The sequence below is a fragment of the Oreochromis aureus genome, linkage group 18 (genome assembly GCF_013358895.1).
Source record: "Oreochromis aureus strain Israel breed Guangdong linkage group 18, ZZ_aureus, whole genome shotgun sequence".
Classification (NCBI taxonomy): domain Eukaryota; kingdom Metazoa; phylum Chordata; class Actinopteri; order Cichliformes; family Cichlidae; genus Oreochromis; species Oreochromis aureus.
The window spans coordinates 22,621,611-22,646,243 of NC_052959.1; the positions used below are offsets into that span (position 1 = coordinate 22,621,611).

Genomic DNA, 24,633 nt, shown 5'->3' on the forward strand with positions numbered 1-24,633 from the left:
CACAAAGTACTGAACAGTTTCTAATTTTTATGGTAGTTTCATTTTAATGGAGACAGAATATTAACCAAAAATCCAGAAACCAAACACTTTACATGAAAGTTCTAAATTGATTTGCACGTCATTGAGTGAAATAACCATTTTATCCCGTTAACCATCCAGATTGTGGCTCCCATAGATTGTAATCTGTGCCACATGGGTAAACAGCCAATCAATCAATTACAGATACTCCTTATCTCAACTCTTTATGTGTTTAAAGCACACCTGTCCACAGATTCAATTTCTTCCATTTCAACCTCTACCAAAGAGCTGTCAAAAGACAGGACATCAAGAAACATGAGCAAGAAGCTCGGTGAGAAGATGACACTGTTGGTGTGATTATTGGGTCATGGATGGGTCTTCCAGCATGACAATGACCTAAAATATATTGCCAAGGCAACAAAGGAGTGGCTAAAGAAGAAGCACATTAAGGTCATGGAGTGGTCTAGCCAGCCTCCAGACTTTAATCTGTGGAGTGAGCTGAAGGTTTGAGTTGCCAAGCAAACTTGGCAACAAGGGTTCCTCCACCAAGTAACAATTCAATGCTTGTGGAATGAACACTTGTATCACTCAATGATGTGCAAATCAACTTATAACTTTTGTTTTTCGATAGTCTGTCTCTCTCCATTAAAATGAAACTACCATAAAAGTGAGAGTCCATCCATTTCTTTGTAAGTGAGCAAACTTACAAATTCGCAAGTCACTTGTTCACTGTCCAAATGACTTACACTGCACTCTGTCATATCTGCGAAGCTGCTAAATGATCATTATCACAAGTATCCCCTATCACAATCCATGCAGGCTTAAATAATAATAATAATAATAATAATGATAATAACGAGCGACCACACTGAAGGAGATGGACTCATTTCTTGTGCGGTTGTCAGAAATGTTTCAAGGTTGAGACCCTGATGACCTGTGAGAGCAAGGCCACACCAAGCTACCTTTGATCTTCCAGAGCGGGGAAGGATGCCGAGGAGGCTGTTTGGAGTTTGCCATTCTTTCCCTAAAACATGCAAATCCCTAAATACATGGCTGCTTTCTTTCTTCTTCTTCTTTTTGTTGTCAACACCGACGCTGGCAGTTTTTGACGAGCAGAGGTTCTTTCTCAGTTTGATCTGTACCAATTAGACACACTGGAGCTTGAGTTCTCCATCTCTAATCTTCTTTTTATACAATCACCTGGTCACATTATATCGCTATATCAGCACTTCACTTTCCCTCTCTCTCTTTTCTCTTTACAGATGCAAGCAAAAATAAAAAAGTCTTCTGGTTCTTATTGCTTTATTCCACTGGCACGTTGGTCAATTTCTGTCTTTTCCGTGCAAAGTACAGCAGGATTGCATGAAGGCTGGGGAATAAGCCTGCAGAAATGTCTGGCACGTTATCTCATAAGCTGAGGTTTCATTTGGATGAGGCGGCAGCGCTGCACAATAAGGCGCTCAATCTCCCGCGGCCCAAAAGGGACAGCAACAACCAACACCGCGTCAGGCCTCTGTCAGCCTGTCAGGTCAGTGCCAACTTGGAAAAAGGAGGTGAAGGAAAAAAGATTTGCATTGCCCAGCTGCAGCAATGTGGGGTGTCAGAAAGACAGAAAAAGTGACTCACTCAAGTTTTCAACAGGTCCCAGTCCACTGTTCTGGACCGCTGAGCAATTAAAACACAAACTGCATAAAGAGGTTCTTATTGTGTTGTTTCAAGCAGTTAAAGCGCTATAAACTGTAAAGAGTTTCTACATGTTTTCATTAACCACAATCCTCCCTGAAATAATTTAGTGGTGTTTTTTGTTTTTTTAGCTTTTTCCTTTTATGGCGGTGATGAAACAACGACCTATTCAAACCTTTTTTGCATTGAGATCACATGAGAGCTGAGAAAATGCCAAACAGGAACGTGGTGGTGCAGTGGCTGGCAATTAAAATTCCACGGCCATGACAAGGGTAGTATTTAGTTTCTATGAAAGAAGGTTTTTGCTGAAGGCCCAGAAGAAAAAAAAATGAAGAAAAAATACATTTCTGTTTGTAGATGCTAAACTCAAGGATCGTGCTGAAAAAAGGCTAGCAGAGAAAGAACTAGAGTAAAGAATAATCTGCCCTAATGTAACAGATTAAAGACAGATTGAACTTTAATGTGGGAGTACGAGTTTGGGTGTGTTTGCTTTGCACAACAACCGTGGGAAGGTAGACTCAAAGAAAGTGGAGCATCGTGTACGAAAGGTTGGGATATTTTTGCTAACAGTTTATTTTCTGTTACTCTTTCACAGCAGTATGTCCAGTCTCTGACTCCAGTTTCTTCTAAACTCTAACTTGTTACTGGCTGATCTGATGTTACTCTGGACACTGCTGTTAATAACATCAGCTGTATTGACAGAGAATCACATGTGAGTTGCCTGATATATGGCTCTGATGACTGATCTGACAGGTGTTCTTCAGTGAGAGAGGTAAAAGTCCAAAGAACAATCTGCAAATTTCTTTCTGTACAGACTCTGCACTTGCCTTATAAACTTCTGTTTCTATGCATGCTTGAAATGCATCAATAAATCACTGCACCCAGTTCCCATTTTCCTGCAGCATATAAAAGAAATGAGGGGTGACTCAAGACTCATGCCTGTGTCTGACACAGGCGTTAGCTGTTTGCCACCCAGGGCTGGTGTTTCATTCTGACTGATTGTGTGTTGGTGACACACTCTGATGAAGACTTGGAGTTGATATACACTGGTCTGTTTTTTTCTGCCACTATGCTGAAAGAGTAATTTTAGAAGACAAGAGTGGCTGAGTCATATTCTATAGTTATTTTTGCAACACATAATTTTTACAGAGTTATCCAGGATTTTATCCTTTCCATCACTGACTGTACAGTTCAACAACAGAAAAACCGTCCAAGAAAGCTCCCCAACTCAAACACAATTATGTCTCTTCTTTTGTCTAATTTACACATAATAATAAACACCAGTATACACCATTTTTAAAATGTTAAAAATTAAAATCCCAGACACTGAATTCATGATTTCAGCTCATCTAAAGCAGTAAAGAGACATTACACTACCTGACACAAACTCATTTTACTACCATAGCACTGCCTGTCAGGAACAGATGTGATATTAGTCCCTACCCCTCCCCTCTATACATGACAAATGAAAGTGGAAAGGCGGCAATTAATCAAGTGGGTGACATTTAAGACCTGATGGTGATTTGACCAAAGTCTTACAGAGAAAGGAAAATTGTAAAAACAATCCACTGGTGATGACCAGCGACACCACTGCTAATAACATCTCACATTTCTTCTTTTATGTGTATTTATTTATTTGAAACGTTGACATTTTGCTTAAAAATTATTTTGTCTGAACTAGTTAACTGAAAAGTTGAGGGGTAAATACATTTTAAAAATATTTAAAATAAAATATGTATCTGTCAGAGGGGGAAACCTCTGAAACAAGTGTGATATATTCAGACGGTGAACAAATATAAACTCAAAGTGTAAGTATCATGAATGAGGCATCAGTTTTTGTGTTGTTTTCTCTGGTCTTTGTTTTGGTGAAATCTGGTTATAAAAATGTTGACATTTTGAATAAAAAGGGTAAGTGCAATAAGGTAAACTCGTTTGTGTTTTCCCATTTAATTCAATAGTTTTTTGTCAACATTCATTTTATTCTTAGGTGGCCATATTTGCTGCTTTTTTATAACCGTCAGACAGAGTAATGGTATTGTGAAATGCTAGTATTAAGAATAACCACGATCATTAAGAATGCTGATATGTTATTTATCATTTGTATTCATTTTTATTTTATGCTTTGTGCATATATGATTCCAAACTCTCTCCCCACCTCCAAACAGAGTTTAATTCACTTTTTCAATTTACAAATAAAAGACAAAACACAGTAAAGTAATTAGATGAGTGATAGCTCTGATCAATAAACATTGTTCTAATAAACTTATTTCAAATTACTGTGGCTACTGTAATCATCTAGAAAGAATATGATATTGGGAAAGCTATACATTAGACATAACCAAAACTCTGATGGGTTTGACATAATGTGTTGCTATAATGATCACAGCATATGTATGTATGTGTCGTATCTGGGCCAATCTCATCAAAAATTTACACAAACATCATCAAGCATATGGCGATTATCTTTTTTAAAACATTTATTACAAATCCCATTTTTTTCCATTTTCATATTCATGTTCCTCCTACAAATGTCATGATCTCCATTTGTGTTTGTTTCACGTATCATATAAACAGCTTTAATTTGGTGATGTCATTTAAGTTAGGATCTGGATATTTTACACTCCAACATAGCCGATGGGTGTTGTTTTTTGTTTTTTCCCCCAAAAAATGTAAACAAAAACACCGCCCCAAACAAAAAAACACTATTAATAATTCAAAAACCCTAAAACAAAAAGACAGCAGAATCTGAGTGTCAGCTATTCTGAACTTGAGGTCTTCTTCTGAGCTTGAATTTATTTCAATGATTTAGTCTTGCCGAACAGAAAGAACTCAAAGTAGTCAATACTGTCTCTTGAATTTATTAAAACTACCTGCATCCAACCTTATTCAAACTAAAGCCACTTATGCCACAGGAGACAAAAAAAAGGGAGCTGTTGTGTCGTTGGGACTTTTCAAAGAGCAACGGTTAACGAGCCAGGTTTATTTGTCTCGTTTAACCACTTGTCAGCTCGTCTGGCTCAGCAGCAGCAGCAGCAGCGCTTGATTAAGACGACTCGGAGAGCAACAGGAACCGTAAACAATTTCATTAACTGCCTCCGGCCTCGGTTAATAGAACAAAAACACATAAACAACATGGAAAAGCACTTTTTGTTTTTAATGTTGCTCCGCCATCACTGTCATCTGAAGGCAGGATATCCAGTCTGTCCGTGACTGGAATAGAAATGATAAACACAGCGCGATCATTGATGGGTAATTGCGCTTCCTGCTGGACAGGCAAATGACGCACGCCACGGCCTTGAATCTTAATTTCCCGCCAGGGTTCAATGCCAGGGTCAAATAACGACTACCTGTTATGACATCAAAAGCATGTATGTTATTAATGCAACGTCACACCACTCTTTAATAATCTTCTTACTCGTGATTAATGCTGTCAAAGGGTATCCAAACCAATCACCATCAGCTTTTTTTCCTTTCTTTTTTAAGCAGATAACCTCTTATTTGACTTGTTTAGAAAGGAAACCAAGGTTACTGTTGCTGTTGGATAAAAATAATCTTCACTTATGATGCTTAAATCTTTGAAAGTGCATATGTTTTAGGTTTCCAGCAGAACCAAGAACAGACTTTGTGGAACGAAAAGAAAATCTCTGAAAACCATAAAGAGAGTTAGGGATTTTCTGAGTGCGCAAATAATGAACATCTGCTTGGAAAAACACCCGATATCACAAAGGAAGATAAAACAAAAGCAGCCATCTCAAGGAGTTCTTATTATTTCGCAAGGAGCAGCCATTATTCAAGCACAAATGAGAAGCTTTACTTATTCACCACCTTTAAGGCACCAGGATGCCAAAATTAATTATAACCAAGCCTCTAAATCTGCTTCCTTTCACCGAAGACCGTTTTCAAGAGCACTCTTTACGTGCCATTTTGTTATTTTGTGATTTATTTGTAGCCCCGGGTACAAAACAAAACATAACAGGGCTCGGCTCTGACGCATCAGTGCCATTTTATGGAGTGAGGTGTTATGGATTTATACAACAGTGATATTTTTTGCTGTACCGCTCATTGGAAATCACACACATACCTCACACTCGGCTCAAGAACAAAAACAATCTGGCACAGGAACAAAATATCACCACGGCAACACAAATGTTATCCACCCTGAACACGCGGCGCTTGAACGACGAGGAACTACTAAAACATCTGGATCGAAGCTGCATGTAACTTGTTAAGAGTAGATAAAAAGAAACATATTATTCAATAAGCTGTAAAACTGTGGCGAGATGTTTCAAATTCACTATGGAGAGGGTGAGCGTGCACGGCGCTGAAGAAACGCCTGTCGGCCCTGCTTTAACAGATGCCTGAGATGTCTGGGATTCCATGGGAAAGGCTCCAGTAGCTGAACGGAGAGGGTTCGCAGGGTGCAGCTCCACAACACTGAGTGCCAGAGCACTTAAGTCAGCTCAAAGAAATAGACTTGTGGTGCGTGTATCAGGGGGTCTGAGGCTAGCTTTATGCTGGTGAAATAGTACTCTGCAACCATGAAGAGCATAGTTGTAGCTGAGGGGGGAAGAAAAAAAGAGGAGCAAGTTTTAATGACTGGCGCATTTGTCCCATCTCTTCTGCCCTCCCTCCCCACTTCCTGCCCGATTACAAATCAAACTTCTGTGATACCAATCAGGTCAAAGGAGCCAGAATTTATACACAATTTATCAGCTAATTGGGTTTTAAGGTCCTCGTACATCACTGCAGAGCTCAACTACTGTATTGTGAACCGAGCTGGTGTTTGCCACGGCCAACTCAAATAAACAGCAACCTCAGCTCAGCAGTTTTGCTCACTTATTTTGCTTCAAAGCTACTTTGAGCATTTTATTGATCCTTCCTCGGATAGATGTGCTCTCGTTCTTGCTTAACTTTTCCAAAGTGCACCGCTTTGTTGCACTGGTCCTGAAAGGCGCTTCTTAAATGTAGTTTTGGTTATTTCTAAGTAAAAAGACAACTCCATATGTGGTGCGATAAAAAAGAAAGAAAGAAAGAAAGAAAGAAAGAAAGAAAGAAAGAAAACCAAATAGCTCACAGATGAGATGCACACTGGCAAAGAAGCACAGCGGAAACATAAATAAAAGAAAGGGAATTCAGACATAAAATTGGGGTTGTGCTGCTTCTTTTGGATGGAAAAAAACAACTTCTGGTCCAACTTTGTGACGTCACTAAACAGAGGTTTCAATCCTTTAATAAAACCACAGCAGCCTGTATTAAGGAGGTGTGATACATTGTGCACAGTGTAAGGGAGTCAGCTTGTGTTAGCTGGTGGTTTAAAGGTGGAAAAGCCATTTACGCTCATCAAGGACACGCCGTCTTTCACACGCACAGATCTGGATTTTCTACCTTTGTTTTAGTTTGAATACCATTTAATTTACTTCTTGCAGCTGGAGTGTGCAGAAAGCTACAGATTTAAGCTTTCAGGATTAATATTATATAAAGCATAGGAAATCAGCGTGAACGAGTGCTGTGTGTGAGACAGAAAAAATGATTCATGGGATGAGTGGGGGAAAAATATCAGTTTAGCTCTCAAGTTTCATGAGAAAGATGGCGACACCCGCAGAGTCATAGATTAAAATAAAAATATTAGATGAGTCATTTAAGACACTTTGATGAAGCTTTTTTTAAAGATTTTCTCAGAGGTGACTCAATTTTCCCAAATAATAAAACTTGGTAAGAAAATCCTAAGTTTGTCTTTTTTTCTGCAGGGCTAAACTCTCCGCAGGTCAGCCTTCAGTATTTTGGTCTCATAAAAGTGTCTGCCGCTACCGAGGCGACACTCTAGGCCTCAACGTCCATTCATAACCTCGGAGAGGAAGCGGACCAACAAAGAGAGGAAACAATTGGGAAGAACACTCCGTGAACTTCTACAACCACCATTGTTTAGAATGGAAAGGGATTATGGCGCCAGCGCTGACTGCTGCGTGATGGACCTGCGACAAGGTCGACACAGAGGACTGGTTTGAGGTCAACGGCGAGGTGGGGTCCATTCCCTTACCCCCATGGTGGCTTTGCTTTTCCTTCCGATACGGCCTGCATGAATAACTGATGCGTTCATATCCACGATTACACCACAATGTTACTCCCATGTTTCCTAGCAGCAAGACTAAACAATGGCCGCCCGCTCTGTCTGCACACACACACTCGCAGAGGTTATGTCCCCGTGTGATTTATAGACCGTCTGTACAGACACACTGACCCTGACAAATCTCCCAGTTCATCTCATGATTGGAGCGTAGATATACACGGCATGAGCCCAGGGTTATTTTGGACGCTCCATTTCAAGCGAGGTCCGGCACACGATCGTCACCTGACCCGCTCAGGCTGTTTCGCAACAATTCCCCGATTGTCAAAGAATCAGCCTGCACACATGCTGAGTTTGAGGCAGGCTGTATCTTTGCAGAGAGCCGTACTCCACCTCATGGACGCTTATTAAATATGTAGCAGACACAGGCAAAAGTTGCTGTGGTGGCAGGGGGGGGAGGAGGAGGAGGAGGAGGATGAGGATGGTACCCGCTGAGTGTCTCATCTCTGGCAGAGACTAGAATTCAACAATGTGCGTAAAAAAACAAGCCACCTGGGGTCTCAAAACACATTTAAAGTGCAATTAAAGTGAACTGGTGAAGGGCTTGCAACAGAGAGCTTTTCGGTGCAGATTTGATTACAGCAACAACAAAGCCGCAGAAAAATCTGCTCGAATAATTGAGGAGTGATGCTTAAAAACCCCCACTTTACTTACATTCAGCTGACAGTCATAAATATATTGATCAGTTCCACCCATGAACTCCTAAAACACTGTTTCTCCAGCGTCCTTCAAGCAGTATTTAGCAATCTAATATAAAGATCTTTGATACCAAACACAGCAATTTAATGCTCACCAAAGCAGTGTATGATGGAAAGCTATATCACATTTCTGTTGAGACTTTGCAATAAGTCTGACAACTTTTTATGTAATCAATTAATTAAACAGTAACGGTTGGACCCAGATACCCTGTAGAACACAGATGGGTGGAATATCCAATGAGAATTAAATTTTTTGCCCTTAATGAACCTCTGCAGGGAGCAGTGGTGACTGACAGTGTTAGTTTCAAGTCTCAAAGCTCTGAAACCATCAACTGACTGGCAATCACACTTAACGTTTGCGCCAAGCAGCGTGCACGAGTATATTCCCACATTTTTGTAGATAGTGCGGCTCCGTTTGTGCGGCGAAAGACAAACTTAAAGCCCGCCCAGCTCTGCTTCTCTTTTATGTCACTGCTAAAACAGTGGATACTCATACTGAAGTCTGCACACGTGAGCAAGAGTTGAGACAGCTTTTTTTCTACTCTTGGCTCTTTATGATGAGCTCAGCATTTTGTTTGTAAGAGCGAGCGAATCAGAAGGAAAAAAGACTGAGGCACTAAAACAGCTTGTTTCAGATAAAAGACGCCGAGCCCAGTGTTAGAGAAATAAGGATTATTTTGAACTATGAATCCTGAAAAATGCTAAATGAGCATTATAGGTCTACTTTTTATGACTTTTTAGACTCTCAATGACAGGTAGGGATAATGCCTCAATACACCTTCAGTTCAGTAAATGTGATTCTTCATATGTTCCTCAAATCAGAGCAAAGCTAAACTGTTAGCTGTTAAGTGAAACACTGCGCCCTAATCCAATTTGTTTGTTATTTCTTCTGGCACATTCGCCTTACAAATTAAAAGACTACTAGATAAGACAGACTAGGGGACAGTGAAGAAGCAACGCTGCATTTAATTCCTCGTGCCTCGCTCTCATGTATAAAAGGACAAATCTGATAGACACATCGGAGAAATGTCCGTCAGTAGTTAAACAGTGGAAAATATTAGGATGTGGAAGTGGAAGCCCCGGATTTCTTACTGAAGCACATCCAATATTTTCAGCTGCCAGCCCCTTTAAGGATTCAGGCTTAGCTGACTTCTTAACAGCCAAACGACCCGTGCCACATAACAGCCATTACCAAACCATAATCAAATGCCCATTATCTTCAGTTGAGCGTTGGCAAGAAACAGCACTTCATTAAAAAGAAAACAGACTCAAGTACCCAATTCCCCCTCGTGCCAGCTCACAATTTCAGTTTTTAAAAGGAAAATAAAGGCCTGGTTTGTTTCGCCTCTCAGACAAAAATGCCAGAAGACTTCAGATATTAACAAAAATAAGCACAGAAGAAGGAGTATTGTAACTATCTACTGTTACTGGCGACCACGTCTTTCAAAGTGGGTGTCGATATTTTCTTTGGCATAAAGGCGCTGATTTGGTTTGCGCCACATTAGATGTCTCTTTAAAAAGACATGCACGTATTCAGCTTGTGGAGACCATGTGGCCATAGAAGCACGTTCACACAAACCCTTGTGAGGTTCAGCTGAACTCGTATGGATGGTTAAAGTACAGGATGAAGTAGTTGCATTTAATAAGAGATTTTACAGCTAAATTACAGCCTACACACGAACCATACGTAGTGCCATTCATATAATCTACCAATGACCCCAAACGCTGAGGTGAGAGGACAGTACACTTATTGCACCATTATTCAACCGGCTTCATTTATTTCAGGGGCACTTGTTGCACATTTGAAGGATACTGTTCTGTAAATTACTTTCCTGGTCACAGAAAGACAAATATCTGCGTCTGTGGATTATAACTTGCTGCTTTGATCAATTAACAATGATCACATTTTTAAACTACATTCTATAAGCTTAATATTTGACTATAATAGTGAATTAAGCCTGTCCCGTAGCCAGAACATTCCTCTATAAATAAGGCCTGCAGGTTTCTTTCTGAATGACCTGACTGGTCGGCTTGCCTGTTGAAGTGTCTGCTCCTGATTGGTTGTTTTGTAACAGCTTACTGTTTAAAGCCTCGTAACTCTGGTGCTGACAGAAACTGACAGCATCATCATCTCGGTCCTGTCACTGGCCTCCAGACTCTTTCTATTCCTTCTATATTTGTCGAGTACGTTTTTTTTTTCCTCCTCCTGTTCTGTGTGTATTCTAGGGAGTTATGGCCAGTACATGTCTTGTGTCTTGTTTGTTCACTTAGGGTTAGGCAGCATTCCTTTCTGCAAAAACATCTCTGTTCTGTTTGTTCACTTTGGCTTTAATGCACCACAGAGTGCGCTGCTTTTGGTTTAATGTCATGTTTTCTCTTATATGAATAAATAAATCACTCTTCGCTGATAAACCTGTGGTTACCCTCGGTTACACTCCAACTCCCTTTATTCTTTTATACTAGCCTACTTTATAGAAAAAGGGGAAAATACAAACACTGCGTTTCATTTGACTTCATTTCACAGTACAGTTCTGTTGTACCGTGTCACGAATGACGCTGTAAGAAAGTCTAACGAGTGTCTAGCGGTGACGATACAGCTCCAGTGTCCTGGCACATTTCCCCAGTCTAATTTTAGGTGAATATTTGGTTACTGGTGTTGAATAGTGACGTGGCACGTCTTAACCTGTACGGAAGCGGAGCACCGATGGAGTTCGGCCTTCAACCTCCAAACAACATCCAGGCTACAAGAGAGTGTGATTTTAGTAAATGACCTAATTAAAAAGAGCTAAAATAAAATACATATAATTGACTTTTCTTTAACATTATTTACCTTTTATGTTTATGTGTTATTATTCAGGTTATTTGATATAATGACTTCAAAGCATAGACTGTTTTGTAAATACAATTCAGGTAAATACAGTTACTAATTAATCCACAATTTAGCTGTCTAATTGGGGGGTGATTGTGTCATTTTTTGTAAAAAAAAAATAAAATAAAATAAAATAAAACAAAAACATTATTTTTGTATCTTGGAATGACTAAACTACAGAAAAACCAGTGCACTGTAAGTGGATGTGTATTTTCTGTCTGGCATTTAGTTTTATTGAAAGTTCATAACAAACAGAATTGAAAGTGAAATTGAACATTTCAAAGAGCAAATTGCAAATATAAAGAAGGGAGCAGGGTGGTGCCTCGTTTTTGACACTATTACGGCTGTTTACATGGTGTTTTTGTGCACGCCTGTAGCTAAATCTAATCAAATTTGGTAATGAGCATCTCCTGTAACCGTGCTTTGCCACTATGCTGAACGGAAGCTTCCAATTTGGGGTAAAAAGGAGGGGGAATCTTCAGCGGCTGCTCGCCGAAAGGCTCAAATTACCCCTGTTATAGAAGCAGGGAAGAGAAATGGGTTGTTACTCCAAACATGGGAGCCAAGCCAAGCCTCGTGGTTGCGCAGCTTTGTTGCATGCTGTTGTACAGACTGCAGAAAGTGTGTGTGTGTGTGTGTGTGTGTGTGTGTGTGTGTGTGTGTGTGTGTGTGTGTGTGTGTAAGAGACCCACAGTCACCCCTGGCACTTAACCACTGTCTATCCAAAGCTTCCTTTAAAAATAACAGTATCACAGTATCATAAATTTTAGCTCTTCTTTTACAACAAAATAAAAAAGCAAAAAGCAGTAAAAGTGATTAATTATTATGCATTAGAAAGAGGTTACATTACATTTTTCTTTTATTATCAGGTGTATTCCTGTGTTTATATTTAACATACATGCATGTTCCTTTGTGTAAATCATCATGGAAATAAATGCAGCAAGTTTTTGGAAAGCCTCTAACTTGAAGTGCTCCTGTAGGTCTATAAAAAGCAGTGACAGGGTACATCAGAAGAGGACACCGAATGCAATACTGTGCCCTGTGGTTCTAGCTGGGGCTTAACGGGTCTTTTCATGCTTTAGCGAAAGTAGGCAAAAAAACCGCAGGTCACAGACCACAATACCACAGGCCCATGATTGGAGATCAGTGCTTGCCTGCCAGCATCTGGCCTTGATTCATCGTCTCGATTAGGAAATCATCGGTGAGACTTTTTATTTAAACACTTCCGGATTAAGATTTACTTCACCGCCACCGCAAACTGACAACAGGTCTTCTGAGCCGATTCTGCAGATACTTCAGAAGGACTTCAGATGACTGTGAGCCAAGTGGCCACAAGCAAAAAAGTCATTAGTGGAAAATCTATAAACACACTTCTCAGTGGCAAAGGCGCTGAAGAGCGTAATAATAGGCCCCGCTCAGCGCAACAGAAACTACCGCTGCTGCAAACAAACATGAGTAAGGGCTTGGAAAAGAAAGAAAAAAGACTGGTTCAGTGGACTTGTTAAACTAATCTAGGCAGTCCCAGTTTTTCAGTGGGAGCCGAAACTCCTACCAGTGCAAAACAATCAGCCCCAACCTCAGTTTCATGACTGTTAATATTCAAACTGTCACTGCCATTGATCAGTGACCATGAGTATTATTCACTGACACTTGGGAAATGGCTACAATTACAGCACTCTAACATGGTGGGTGCCTCCTCAGTTCAGCGTCTCTACTCCCTGTCCAGGATATCCATCCTCGCCACTGGCATGTAGGTGTAAACAGACAGTATAGTAACGAGGTAGCTCTTCTGTGTTATGCCATCAACTTAGCTAGAGGTTGTTTGGTTTTCCTGATACTCTTCATCCTCTCTGGTTGTTTATACACTACTACTGTATTTTGTGCTCTCTTTCTGCTCTCTTCTCTTTCCCCTCTTTCCCAACCGTTCACAACAGATTGCTGCCCCTCCCCGAGCCCAGGTTTCTTCCTGTTAAGTGGGAGTTTTTCCTTCCCAGTGTCGCCAAGTGCTTGCTTATGGGGATCAAGTGATTTTGGAGGTTTCTTTTTAATATCGTAGGGTCTTTACTTACAATATAAAGCCCTTTGAGTTCAGTTTTTGGGTTTGAAAGCCACAGAGATGCTGTGTTTGGAGCTGTTCCGATAATCTTGACACATATGGGATCTCCAGTGGCTTCAACTGAAACTTTACGGTTCATAAACCTGAGACTGAAGAAGACACTCAGATGAGTGATGAAACGTTTCTCCAATTGAAAGCGCTGCATGCAGATGAACAGAATCAACTTTCTGGGATTTCCTTACCTGGATTATTGAGCATGCATCAGGACATAATGTAGGCAGTGTTGTGTAATGATGTGGGCCGAGGTGTTCAGGCGACACCCATGTGTAAAACTCTTCTCAGCACTTGAACTTGAACTCTTTGTGTGTAAAGGGGTGGGCTTGTTGTTGTACAGTAAAAGGCACGATAAGTGCACTTACGAGGGTAATGAACAATGTTCCATGATGTCTAACGTCTTCTATACAACGTCCCCACAACATAAGAAATGACGACACTACAGTTTATTGAGAGTAAACATTCACAGACTAACTGGAAAGGTGTTGCATCACATTAGAGTACAGTTCAGGCAACATTGACACAGAGCTTGGCCTACTTAACTTACCCTAGCACATGACAGAGGGCTGATATTTCAACATCAAGAAGGAGCTACATGCCCATTTTTGTTTTGTTATGTCTCTGTATTTTATATTTATGAGATTTACTCTGACACAAAGACATGTTTTGTTTCTAACAAATGCCCTCATCTGCTCTTATTTGACTTAAGTTGAACTGAACTCTGTAAAAGCTAGACGGGTTAGACGTGTGGCAAACGCCAATGGAAATAATGATGTACCAATGAAAAGAAGCTGAGAAAGGCTCTGCAAAGCTGCCACTAATCGCTGCAGACACTAAATGGTGACATAAAGGGGAACAAACTGTGCCAAGTTTATCTCCAGATAAAAATGGTGGCTCGTAAATAGATCTCGACTTGAGATAGACAAATCAAGACATTATTTAAGAATAATCATTATAAAAAGATCTGAAAATTTCAATAACTCTCTTAATTAAAATTGTTGAAGGAAACAAATGCATTGAAACACAATAGCCCTCACTTGGTTTTATGTTTCGATGGAATTTCATTTTATTATGACTTTAAATCCACAATTACACTGAAAATCAAGCTATGAAGAAGATTTTGCTGCATTACATTTTGTACTGAAGCCCTTGTTTTGTGTTGTGCTGTGTTGTAAATCCAGGGCACAATTTTCCTTTACATCGGTGACCTTTCAGCTGTCACTCCCTATTAGGCTCAGCTCGAGCCAAAGAGAGAGCCTTTGGTCAACAACAGAAGCAAAAGCGATTCACCTGTGTGGAAATAACAAATATCTTTCAACAAAATGAGCACAGCTTGGGCTCTGGCAGCCCACAAGTCAAGCTCAACCAGCAATCAGTGCCACAACACATCAGCCGATGCTTCAGCTGAGTTCCTTCTACACATCCTATTGGCAAATATCATATGCACTGCCAGTTAAGATGCTTCAGCCTGCATACAAAAACATAATTTAACCGCACCACCTCTGCTTTAAGCCATTTTACAATCAGTCTGCTGTCATTAATGCCTGCTATGTCACGAGGAGCTCCTGTGGTGCCCTCCATGCCCTTTCATGCTATCCACATGGCCATGCTATCCATACAGGTAGCCATGTTCTTTTGTTCATATTAATATCAATAAGGGTATAAGCAAACAATAGAAACGGGTCAATGTCAAACTGCATCATTCAAGAATGATCACACAGCCGAATACACACAACCTCAAACATTTTCAGGGAAAACTGGACATTATCCTCCTCGTGAAGGCCAGATTTATTGCAGGACTGGTTTTTTTTAGACCTTTTAAGTTTTATCTTTGTATATCTAAACTGGCAAATGTAGATTTAGAAGTGAATTTGAATTTCCAATGAATTTGTATTTAAAAACATTTGTTACAAAAGAAAGCTTATGACTATCTGAGTCACTGAAAAGTTCGGGATGAATGGGTAGGTGGCCTGGAATGGTGTTTCACTGGATGGATGGATGGATGGATGGATGGATGGATGGATGGATGGAAAAACTGAGCTTTCAAGTTAAATGCCTTTTAAGTATTACTGACTAAGGAGATTCTGCCATTTTAGTACTTTTAGACCTCAGCGCTGCATTTGATACTGCAGATACATCTTCTCAAAAGCCCTTTTTTCTATTTCATATGCTCCCCGTTGCTCATTTTTAAAAAAAAAAAAAATATGGCATTGCGTTTCACTTATATGCAGATGATTTACGTGCCACTCAAAAATCAATTCTTCTGAAGGCCCTGCTGCACTGTTTTTGCACTGACATTTACCTCAGCCCTTTAAAAATGTTTTTCAAAAAAAAAAAAAAAAAAAAAATCCTTTGCAAGGAATCTAGAAGTGTGTAACAATAATCTAAGTTTTGACAAACCTTTGCAGTTGCTTCACCAAAACTGTGAATCAAACTGGCCAACATTAGGACCTCTTTGACACCTGAAAACCATTTTTAATGTTTGGCTTCTAAACTGAGTTCAGAGTTCCTTTTATTTGTGTTGTTTTTACTCAGATTTTCTCACTTTATGTTTCCTTTCTTAAAGGCTATCATTTTGTCCTTTGTTTTATGTCATTTGATTTTATTTATTTTTTGTTTTTAATACAGCACTTTAGTCAACAGCTGCTGATTTTTAAATGTGGTATATAAACAAAGTTGACTTGACATGGATGAATGGATGAGAAGAGATGAATACATTAGTGGATGGATGGATGTGTTAATAGGTGGTTGCATCACAGATAGCACACCTTTTAGTTTTAGTGGATAATCTTAATAAAAAGCTGCTTACTTCTCTGACAGTGGTTGTGGGTCCAGCAGCGTTCACTGAAGTGCCCGTTGAGGGTGGTCGTCTGGCAGGTGGTCTTTCCGACTGCCGCCCCTGGACACACATCGCCACACTCTCTGTCATTCTTGTTGGCCACGATGTAGTTGTCCTCCACCGAGTCCAGGATCTTGGACCAGTCCAGGGTGGAGAGATAGCAGAGATCAGGGTTCTTCTCAATTCTCACAGCTCCTCTGGTGATGTTCATCAGACTATGAAGGCCGATCTCGCGCAACTGGAGCATCTCAAACACAACCAGGGCATAGTTGAAGAAGAGGTTGTTGCCTCTGATGACCGTCAGGTTGGGGAAGAGTTCGCTGAGGCTCTCTAGCCCATAAACTCTGAAGAGCAACAGATAGTCGGTGATGACTGTCAGCTTGGGGAAACTGATGCCTCTGAAATCCTCAGGCCTGGTCCTGAACATGAGCAGGATCTTCAGGTGGCCTTCAATCACAGTACAATTCTCGAGCGTCCGCAGGTTGGTCACATTGTTGCGGATGTCCTTGCTTGGACAAACTGAAAAGAGAATCGAGGAAAGACAGAAACATATTCTTTAGAAACTAGTTCTAGTGTCACATACAGAATAATAAATGGTAAACTGGTGGAGAGGTTCAAATGTACAGTACGCCGTTAAGAGTGACGAAACTGTGATGCATGTCAGAAAAATGTTTTGGCTCTTGGGTGTGAAGACAAAAAAATGTCTAAGGACAATTAATCTTATGTGTTGTCTGCTTTTCTCAGTGCGAACGTGCATTACACAAGATGTCTGCTCTGTGCACAGGAAAAACAAGGTTGAAGAAGTAAGACATGACAGATAGGGGGAAAAATAGATCTCTTGATAATTAGGAGATATTTCTTTCCTGAAGAAAATATGTGGCTATGTCCCTAACTTTGATAAAGACCAGACCATCTTCCTTGACATTTTGTTTAGCAACCACATATCTGTCTGTGAGCCTCTGTCAAATATGGAGCGCTGTCATCAACGTGAGGCTATGCTCATCCTTGGTTATGCCGAGTTGATTTGTGGAGTTGCTTCTGTAACTCAAGACCATAAAAAACATTAGCTAATGCATTAAAAATATTTGTCCTTGGTAATGGCCATGTATTGCACCAGTAGCAGATTTGTGGCTTTGTCAGTGCTCACCCAGACACATGATCCTGTTCGATGAGAAATTCCTTAACTATGCCACCCCGCAGACGGGTTACATGTTTTTCTGTCTACTGTATTGCTGTGACGCAACACGTGAGATTAATGTAAGCCTGAAACTATCATTCGTCTGTCAAGTGTTATTTTGACACCACTGCTTATGTTTAGTCCAAAACTCAACAATATTACAGCTAACCCTAGGAACCACAGCAGTTTCTGGGTACTTTTTTTAAACTCCTGTCACATTTTTACTCACCCTGAACTAATTTTCCTGTCCTGCATATTTATGTAAACAGAACATGCCCAGCTTGAAATAGAAAGAATTCAAAAATAAGGCATGAATTAAAAGTTTTTAAACTTTTGATGACTGTGCCAGGTTTAAGAGTCATGCAGACATAAAATTACTTTTATTAATTGCAGCAGAAATCAATATCGATCAATAATCTAAATATTTTATCAATAAATAAATGGATTTCTTCAGCTTCAGGTGAATGTCCAGTAGGCTGCAAGAGCTACAAAAAAATAAACAACACACACAGGGAGTTGAGTATAAAGAAAACTAAAGGTAATTTCCTAAAATGCCTTCCTTCAAATCAGCCAAACTCTTAACCACATGGAAGTGCTATATGGGTCACCCCAGCCTTAGTCATGCTGGAGGTGTGCGACCTGCTGAGAGTGGACCGCATTTGTTTACCAAAGGGCCAACCGCTGAGCTGGGCACATCAACCAGTCAACCGGTCAGCCGTGTGGAGACGAATGTAACCACTAGGTGTACTTCTCTTTATGGCCGCAGCTCATTTTACACCTTCTGTTGCATAACAGTACAAGACAAGCAGAGCACAAACACAGAGTCCAATCACCGGGAGACTGAACAACAAGCGTTTCACTTTGTAACCTTAACCAGGAAGCTAATTCTCCGGCACTTATCTGGAGTTGAGCCTACAACTCTGAGGCGTGTTTAAAACGGAGCGTAAAATGTTCAAATGGGGGTTTCAGCTGCTGCCCATTAAAAGCAGCTCTGTTTGTTAAAAGGCACATTTCTCTTCTTAAACTACACAAAGATCAGCGGCTCTCCTTGGAGGCACTGCTAAGTTGTAAGCACATATGACGGGCCACAATCCTTTTACTTTCAGCACATATACTTCAAATTTAAACTTGTCTCATCAAACTGACTGACAAACTGCCAGCAGCCTACTGTAGATCCATTAGGAAACACATTTACAACTACAAGCTTCTCTCTGTATCATACAAGGCCACACACACAGTCGAGCAACGCCATTAAAAAGAACAAACAACAGCCGAAGTTTACAATACGAAGGGTCAGTGGCTGTGTAGTCACAGCTAAGGCAAAAAGCAGAGGACTAAAATGAGAAGGGGAATAATCACAGGGCGGCGAGTGCAAGTTCCTATCAGTGTACACTTTCAGCCAGGCCAGTATTTTTAGCACCACATTCCCAATAGAGAATCTAATACACTCCAGTCGTACCGATAGTGGCTCACATTGGAAAGTGGAACATAGCAGCCCTGGTGTGTAAGTGAGGAATTTTGGAGCTGCGGCAGAGAAAGAAACTGTCCGAGCGCTCTTCTCTACCTGTGAACAGCAAGTTCAAAAACAAAACTTTGGCAGGCAAAAAGGACAAAAAATAAGGCAGCTTAAATTTAGCCCATGACAACATGTCATGAATGAAACAAGACAAACTGGGCACACTGATGAATTTACATGCTCCCCGTATTGCGGAGAAACAGAGAAACTGGGAGATTTCACAAAGGTTTCTATTGTCAATAGGCCAGCTCCCACTCTCCATACATCCCTTGCTCTGAGCCAGAGAGGACTGAAAAGACTGCTTTGAGTCATCAATTAGAGTCATTAGAGGGGCACATTTCTATTCACCACAGCCATCATGTCTCTCGCTGCCTACACCTTTTAGAGAGATGAACTTTTAAGATTAATCCAATAGGAGCACTATGATAGTTTCCCATTTTGGACACACAAAAGAGCAAGCAGAAATGTATTAATAATAACTATAATAATCACAGTGTAAATGTTTTCACTAAATGAAATTTATAATGAGCAACAAATCGCACGAAAAGACGAAAGAGAATTCTTTTGAGCAACATATTCTTTTATTATGAAAAACTGGGTCTTTTAACACCATTCATCAGCAGGATAAATAGTTGGTTTTGGCCTCTTTAGGCATTTTGTTAATTATCATTTAAAGCTCAAATAACCCAGCCTCCATTTACACGTCCACAATATAATACCGTGTCTGGATTATCTTATCTGGATGAGGGAAAAATGCAGATCATTAGCACTGAAACAACATTCTGATAAGCAGTTAGTTAAACAAATAATCAGCTTCTCAGAGCTGGAGGAGATTTGCTGCTTCCAATGTAAATTATTCACTGTAATGTGAATATGTCTGAGTTCTGAACATTTCGTAGATCAAACGATGAAGAAATATGATGGACGATTGGAGATTGCGGCTATTTTCCGGTATTTCTGACATTTCATAAGCTATCCACGCATGTAGCAGCCAACAGGTTTGGTTCTTTTCACACAAAGAAAACGCCAAGAAATACAAAACATGTCACTACAAACCACGTGAGGACATTCAGTACGCTTATTGCCAGATGTGTCCAGAGCGGGAGAATCAATGCTAAATACAGGTGCTCTGTTTTGGACGAGTAGATAACATGGAGAGTATTCAAATTTATCTGAGCATGTCTACGGCAGCGGTCCCCAACCTTTTTTTGCGCCACGGACCGGTTTATGTCCGACAGTATTTTTAAGGACTGGCCTTTAAGGTGTCGTGGATAAATACAACAAAATAAAACCAGTACTGGTAACCAAAAAAAGAACATTTATTCACAACACACGGGAAAAGACCCTGGGAAACAGAGTTAACGATAAAAACGATTTAAAAAAAAAAAAAAAAAAACTCTAAAAACCAATAAAAACCCTGAAAACCATACATTTCACACCCGAGCCTGAACTCTCGTGGCCCAGTACCAAACGACTCACGGACCGGTACTGGTCCTTGAGTTGTCCGTGGCCCAGGGGTTGGGGACCGCTGGTCTACAGTACTCTGTCCAATCCCAAAATGCAAAGAAAAGCTGGCACCTGGAAGGGACTTAGCTCAAACTTAGAGTGTACACTTAACAGTTAGGTTGGTTCGAGGTCTGAACACCTTCTCACCATAAATGAACGACTCTTGAGTTCATCTGGAAAAAAACGAGACCAGCTCCTCTAAAGGGTCCTGGTGCAGTTGTGTTGGTCCGCACCCGAATGCAATTACATCCACAGAAATGAAGCGGACCAAGCGGGAAAACAAACCAGAGTTTGGTTTAAACGACTAAACAGTGCAGATATGAAACGATGTCCTGTGAATTTCGGATGACCAGAAGAGATGGTGTAAAATACCCGTATATCCTTTACATTGCACGCGCAGAGGTCAAGACACAATACCAATCAAGTCACACTTGTGCCCTAGGCAATGCAAGCAACCTGACAAATGGATGTGGTGCCCAGCTGAAGTTTGCGAGGCTACTGGAAAGAAGATGAAAGTGAGATGATGGCTGGGTGCCTGGCCCCTTTATTAAGAATGAAATACAAACACCCTTACACCCGGACTGTACTTTCCACATCAGAAGTCTGGTCCGCATGAGGTCAATTTTATCATGACACGGTGAGCACAAGGATCCGTGTTGATGTCCATGTGCTTGCATGTTATTTGTGACCATGTGGACTAGTGTACAGAAAACTTACATTACAATGTACCAATTACACAACTTCAGCTTCCTGTCTGTGTCTGCAACCATATACAGTATATACATGGCCCTAAGTGAGCATGCTGCCTAGGAGGAACACGCGGGTAGGAATGTGTATAACGATACCGGCAGAATTAAGCAATTCTCGATACCCAATTCAATACGTCCATTTCAGAATAACAAAAGAAACGTAATACTTTGGATGTTTTTGAAACTAACTCAACTTGAATTATTTCTTGAAGTATTTTAAAATCAAATGGTACCATATGTATTGGTATATTAACTGGACTGTTATCTGCGTTACTCTCGCATTGGCATAAACCAGTGCAATCCGACGTCACAGACTTTGTACTAATGTCCAACACAACTTGTGCACCACCAGGTAGAAAATGGCTGCAGTGCATGTGTGAAGGGGGGGGCTATAGACCATATGCTAAGTTGCAGCCCAACAATTATTTTCAAAGCTGATAATTAAGCAGATTATTATTTGTCATTGTTTAATCATTTTATGCATAAAACATTTTTTTTTTTAAAGCCAACTGGTCTGGAACTCAACCTTATGTCAATATCACCCAGTTTTCCAGACATGGATTCATGCAGCGTTCCTTTTACCCCTTTTACCTCAGAAGCTGGATATTGGAGCTGGGAGTGACGTCATTCCCAAGTTGACTGCATTCCAGTAGTAGCAGATGGAAAAGCAGCCTTTGTTGTGCTCCCTAGCAAGGTAAAGCCATTCATCCATCATTAGCAATACAGCACAATGCCTGTTTTTATTGCGCTTAAAAACATCGCTGTAGCACATCCGCGTGCTTGGAGGGTGCTCTGTGTATAGCTTATACAGTGAGTTACAAATACACAGCAGCGGTAATACAGATTGCAAGTATTACAGTTTTACTTGTTTAAGAAGTCAGGGTTGGTGGGGCTTTTCTGACTTTCGGAGTGCGCAATCCAACTTAAGGGTTGGACAATATGAAAGAAATTTCACATCAGAACACAAGCAGATTAATTCTCCCTTAACCAGCTCATCGACTAATCGCTCTAAAAGCTCTACGGCACATTATTGCACTCAGATTCATTGGGTGATGTTTGAAGGTGGTCTGGTTCATGATGTAATCAGACTGTAATAAAAGTCAATCAGGCAAAAAGGAAATCCATGGAGGTTGATCACATATGAGAGAAAAAAAAAATCTATCCACAAGCTCCAACAGTGTGACCCGAGTTATGCAACTGCCATGTCCCAATTCTATATAATAATGAAGCCATACAGCAAACAATACCACACAATTAATTTCATGAGTAAATGCAGACACAGTTATGATGTTACTGTCCTCATAATTAATCCACACAGTTAACAGAGTGTGAATGCCTCGTGTAAATCCCGCCTAGGTCACAAGTTGCACTTTAATTTGACTCAACATGCACTAATCTATAGCTCACTGAAGCTTTAATGCAGAACACAAATTGTGTGCATATCTGAACCAAAAGGAGTAAATGCTGCACAGTCTGAGCGCCACAATCTGTCCACTTTGTGCGCAGTGGCACTACGTACAAAACCGCAATCCTTTCACTACAGCTGCAAGCATCAACAGGCACAGACGGCTTCTGATGTAGAGAAGGAAGTGGATGGGGGGGTTCGGGCTGTTAGGCTGATGGTGTATATTATCACTGTGCCTCAATAAGCATGCAGGAGCGCAAGCACTCAGTGATTGCAACACTTCCCTTTTCTAAGTTTCACTGTTGTGTTGTTTTCTCAAACAGGGCTACAACTAACTGAAGATTCACAAACTGGCACGTGATGTGATCCTCTTTAAGATGGGTTTTAAAACCTCAAAGTGAAAATTACTTTTAATTGTTAAAATAAGGTTTCATTTATTTAACATCGTGCTCAAACTATTCTAAGAATTACTTCAACTAAATGTTGTATTTATTAAAAAAAACCCCATCCAACTATCTGCTATCGAGAGCTTCTGAGCACCAATTACAGCTCAGAAGTTTATCATATTTTCAATTGTGCAAGGTCGGATATTACAACAGCCAGAAAGTGAGATTACTACGATTCTGAAAAGATGCAACTTTCTTCAGAAATTGGTCAAGAGTCAAAGTCGTCCTCCGCAGTGTAGAATCTCTTACAAGAGTCCAGAAAGCAGGCGTGGGTTGAGAGGTTAATCATCAAATATGTCAGCAACTGGGAACCACAGCACATTAACAATACAGTGCAAAAAACAAGGAAAACGTTAAAACCAAAGAAATCAGTCCTCAGTCTTTAAATAGAGTGAAACTGAGTAAAACAGAGAGCCTGACCACAACACAAAGTTCCCCCTTGGGATTGTGTGATTTGTATACTGTGGCTGTGGACCAAAGATCATTTAGTACCCACTCAGCGGCACTCACACATTATTCTTTCTGCTGGTTAGCAATACAACCCCCTTTTTATGTAAAAATATAAATCACAACCCTATTATTTGTCCTTCATTTTAAATTTGGGGCGCCTGTTACTTTGCAAAACTGCTGACACAGTGCAGTAGCAACCAAAACAGCTAATGTCACTACTGGCTTTAACCACCGGGATTCATAAGAGCCTTTTAAAAAAAAAACCACAGAGTTCATACAAACAGCACGAGCACCGAGGTAATTATTACCTCTAAAGTGTGACAGCACGCTAACAAGCATATTTTCTTTAAACAAGGGCACAGTGTCAAGGGTAAAGATCAGAAACTACAAGGTTTCACCGTCAGCATGAGTGGATAAAACGACTGAGTGCAGGTGTGTCAGATTACCGTTTTTAAGCAGTGCATAAATTTCAAACCTGAACGTGCCAACAAGGATTAGAGAGCCATTGTTTCGGGTGACAAATGCAAAAATCACACTATTGTATACATGTCAACTGCACTCGTGACTTTGGTACTTGAGGGCACAGTGGCAGCTTGTGTGTAGTGTTTTTGAAGAGGTGGCGGGGGGGAAGGGACAGTTTCATCGCCCTACAATTGCTCTTCTTGTCGGGTGGCGTAACTCAAGGACACCAGGTCGCTGGATCGCTGCCTGATTTTTTGACCAAAGAGGTGCTTGACAACAGGGTGCCGGTGGCTTCATGGCGAGCCCCGGCTGTTTAACGCTCTTAAGGTGATATGTTATCATGGCACAACAATAACACGACTCGACCACCTGAGCCCTTGAAGCGCGATGTAAGGGGACATAAGATAGAAGCAGCTCATGCTTTTATACATTTTATATTTAATAATATATTTTTAAATTTAACCTCATCTATTAGACTGTGCTGTGATAAGACCTTGAATATTTATATATTGATTTATTTGTACTCCAAGTGCTGGAACAGACTGATGTATGGCCTTATTTTTTCGCACTCTTTTTTGTTC

General features: G+C 40.5%; 1 protein-coding gene across 1 annotated transcript in view; it reads right to left on the reverse strand.

Moving 5' to 3' along the window:
* The window catches only part of insra (insulin receptor a), a 55,071-nt gene that overhangs the window by 26,273 nt on the left and 4,165 nt on the right, over nucleotides 1-24,633 (reverse strand). The window contains exon 2 of the mRNA XM_031731113.2: nucleotides 16,312-16,860. Coding sequence (XP_031586973.2) covers nucleotides 16,312-16,860 — 549 coding nt within the window. The remainder of the gene's footprint in view (nucleotides 1-16,311; nucleotides 16,861-24,633) is intronic.